The sequence below is a fragment of the Vitis riparia genome, chromosome 4 (assembly GCF_004353265.1).
Source record: "Vitis riparia cultivar Riparia Gloire de Montpellier isolate 1030 chromosome 4, EGFV_Vit.rip_1.0, whole genome shotgun sequence".
NCBI classification, from domain to species: Eukaryota; Viridiplantae; Streptophyta; class Magnoliopsida; order Vitales; family Vitaceae; genus Vitis; species Vitis riparia.
This window is the reverse complement of record NC_048434.1, coordinates 16,339,798-16,343,717: the sequence shown is the minus strand read 5'-3', so window position 1 is coordinate 16,343,717 and position 3,920 is coordinate 16,339,798. Positions and strand designations below refer to the sequence as shown.

The 3,920-nt window shown below is 33.5% G+C and overlaps 1 protein-coding gene across 1 annotated transcript; it reads right to left on the bottom strand.

Annotated features, from left to right (window-relative positions):
- Nucleotides 1-628: 628 nt before the first annotated feature.
- LOC117912012 lies at nucleotides 629-3,497 on the bottom strand. Its single transcript, XM_034826420.1, has 5 exons — nucleotides 3,390-3,497; nucleotides 2,646-2,705; nucleotides 1,700-1,792; nucleotides 1,379-1,609; nucleotides 629-1,278 (listed from the first exon to the last, which is right to left on the bottom strand). The coding sequence occupies exons 4-5, from the start codon at nucleotides 1,403-1,405 to the stop codon at nucleotides 670-672; spliced, it is 636 nt and encodes a 211-aa protein (XP_034682311.1). The 5' UTR covers nucleotides 1,406-1,609; nucleotides 1,700-1,792; nucleotides 2,646-2,705; nucleotides 3,390-3,497; the 3' UTR covers nucleotides 629-669.
- Between the last annotated feature and the right edge of the window lie 423 nt (nucleotides 3,498-3,920).

Here is a 3,920-nt window from a genome sequence, read left to right as displayed (position 1 = left end):
GACCTTGTTACCAACAATATCCTTTGTGTCCTATTTATTCCTTCAGAATGTCTAGTTGCAGATCTTTTGACCAAAGGACTTCTACCCATTTCTTATCACAAATTTTGCTCCAATCTACTGTGGCTACCTCCCCATCAGCTTGCAAGGGTGTGATATGATAGATTGTTGAATCCTACTTAATCCCATTAATTTTGTCCTAGAGTTTTCCCATTAATTGTGCTTGTGATATTCTTAATTTCCTTTTATTACAAAGATGTTGTTTGAATCTCAGAAAAGGAGGATATGATATATTTTTCCTTTTGTAATGTATTGACCCTATGTAATATCTAATGAGATTTGATGAATGAATGAAAGCATGCAGTTCTTCTCCGGCCTCACTGTCACCATCTATAAGGTCCTCTTTAAAACTAAAACAAAATTTCATTTCATAATTTTTGGTCGAAGGCCCTTATTAAAATCTAGTTTGAATAACAACCACTATGAGACCCTCCTTAAAAATCACATATATTGATAGTAAATTATAAGTCTTATTTTCTTGCTGTCAGAGACAATTTCCAATCTTGTTGTCCAATCGAAAGAAACGTAGACAATCCCAACTACATTAACATATATATACACACACCTTATTTCACCAACAGTATCAACAAGTAGTTTGGAGAAAATGAAATTCTAGAGATTCACCTTATACCTTCGTTGTGGAACCTTCCTAAAAGTGGTCCATACAACATCGAAGTACATTGGGAACTGCACCAAAGCAAAAAATGATATTGGAAGGCAGGTTATTGCATAGACAGGAAATGCAGCACGCTTGAGCTCATCTCTAAGGATAAAGAAATGTCCCGCACAGAAAGACACCAAAATAGCTGATATGGATATGAAAAGAGTTGTTAAGCCCAACAAAAGCTTCTCAGGCAAGACCCTGTGAAAATCGTCCTCTTGGTGCCTAGAGCTGACAATAGCAAGAAACATGACCATAGCAGTCACCGAAAAGCAGAGAGCAATAAGCGATGAAATCGCAAAGAGATTAAAAGCTGCTTGGTGCTCAAGGTTTGGTCTGCCGTTATTGTTGTTAAAGCTGCCTGGTATCGTGACAGATGTGGCGAAGGCAACAGTAGCAATGAGAGTAGCAACAACAGAGCATGAACTGGAAGTATCATTTAGCCATTTGCCTCCTCTGCTTACAAGTTCTGTGTGGTGGTTGGTGAAGATCTGCTTTGGAGTTTGATTGTCGTTGTTGTAGTGAATGAAAAAATGTCGGGGCATAGAATTCTTCACATACTGCATGGGGTAAAGTTTTAAGCCACTTTATCTTTCTGGTTGTGTTAATCAAACAGTTAGGAAAACATTTACATTTACATTTATAAATTGAGTCCCATACCTTGTACCACTTGATTTCCCATTGCATCTGAAACAGGTTTATTCTCTTGTGTTAGTTCTTTCACAAGGTTACAGGGTGTTGTTTCTTCATCTTTACAGGATTGTGGTAGCTTGGGATTTCTTCCATTCCTGTTATACCCATAGCTTGAAGCACGCCTAAGTAGTTCATCCATGATCTGAAGAGACCTTGAATGTTTCTCTTTCTTATCTTGTATTTTCCTTATCCCAAATCCTGAAAATCGGACAAAATAAGAGCATATTTTGAACTTATAGTGTTTTGCAGTAGAAAAAAAAGGGGGGGAAAGTAAGGGGGGTGTAATACCCAATCCTAACACAACCAGCATTGCTTTGTTGGCAAATTTGATGAACTCCAAGCATATGCCAAAATTTGGTGGAAATGCTCAATGTCGATCTCCTGAATGGTGATGAAAAATATATATCTGACTGACTGGATAATAAGTTTGAAAAATATTATTGAGAAAACATGGATTTGCCCTCAACAGCAAACATTTATGCTGTATTTGTTTGGTTTTGGGAAATTACTAAGAAAAGTAATTTTCTCCTGACATGAAGTATACAAAAGAAAAGTAAAAGATAATTAAAATTATTTAGAAGTTTATGCGTTATCGAAATATTCCACCTTTGAATAGGAGTTAAAATATGTTCAATGAATTCCAAGTAATATATAAATGTAATTTATTGACTTTAATTTTTTTTTTTAAAAATTATTCTCATATTTTTTTTCTTTTTATTTTTCCTTCAAAATTTCAAGGAACCAAACATAGCATTAGGCCGGGATGGGATGAATTTCACTCATTGGAGTCACCCACGAAGAAAAAGTGAAGGAAAATAAAAAATAAATTTAAAGTCAATAAATTATATTTATATGTTACTTTAAATTCTTTTAAATTATTTTAACCTCTTTTATATAGAAATTGAATATTTTGGAAATATATACACTTGTTACTAATTTTACTTATATTTGATTTTATTTTTTATTTTTTTTGTAATAAAACTAAACATAAGAAAATTATTTTTTTCTTTTTTATCATTTTTTTTTCTTTCCATAATATTTTTTTAAAACTAATTAAAGATAGCATAAGTGTTCATGTATAGAGTTGAACTCCAAGCAAGTTCTGAAATTATATTAGGCTGTATAACATACAAGTTTGTAAGAGAGATTGTCATTCAACCTATTTTATCTTATAAATAGAGAAGAAAATTTCTTTCCCTTGAAGTGGCTTATAAAACATAAATTAGAAACTCACCTGGTTGTGGGTTCTCTGCATCCACGTCTCTGTAGTTTTTTGCTTTTATCATGCGAAATACTGAAATTGTAAAGCATGGTCGTGTTATTCCTACTGTTACTGTTTGGGGAATGTGGGGGCACTCCTAATGCAAATGCAGATATGATGCTCTTTTTATCTAGTGGAGTTTTCCTTAAATCAAGCAAAAGATGACAAGATTTTGGGGATTGAAACCCAATAAAAGATTAATTTCATTTACATTCCCGAGATTTGGTATAATTACACTTAATCGTCGATGATCTCAAATTTCGTCTTTTACCACTCCTATAAATGTTTTCAGTTTAATTTCTTTTTTAATAGAAATTTCATGTAGGAGTCTAGGCAAATTTGACCATTATCTAAAAAAATAAATTTTACAACAAATGAAATACACCTATAAGGGTGCTATCCGATGAAATTTGAAACCAATGATAGCTAAACCTAAAGAGCTATAAGTGAAATTAACCCAAAAACAAATAAAGAATGAATAACATCATAACGATCTGAACAACATTGCTAATCTATTTTGAAGCAAATATGAAACACACCATAAATCAAAATGATCATACGGCAAGCACAAAATAATTTAGATCCATTTAGAACCTACACCATCTACTTGAAATGTGCTGTAATTTGAAACTAGTAAATATGCGAGATTTTGTAACACACTGAAGAGATAAAATGTGCTAATAATAAAGAAATTAAGCAATTCCCTTCATCACATACCTGGTCTTTTAATCATGTTCCAGAAGTTCATACATGTGTGACAGTTCTCAGGATACTGCCGGAGTTTTATTTTTTCTTCACAAATTTGCTGGATGTTAGGGTAATCCTCAACTTTCTTTAGATTTTCCACATATATACCTTGAAGGTTAAGTAAGAAGGAGAATAATCACTTTAGGCATATAAAAAACTAATATAAGTGTAGCAGGAACAGCTTCCTTACAAGTTCTTGTTTATCATGGTACCCCAGCTTAGTTTGATATAGTAAAAGTAACAGATACCAAGTACCAGCTTAGTTTGAGAATACCAGTTTCTGATGTGTAGTTTCTGCTTTCTGGCTAGGCAATGCAAGCTTGGATAGAAAGGGTTCTAAGTGCTACCAAATGGAATTTTTTTCTGAGCGATTCTATTCTGTTCTTGGGTTATGCCTTGAGACTTACACTGATAAATGAGTCTTTCGATAAAATGGAGGTGAGTCCCCTATCTGAATGCAGTGGGCTTACCAGCCAGGACATAGAGAGGGGTAAGTCCCTT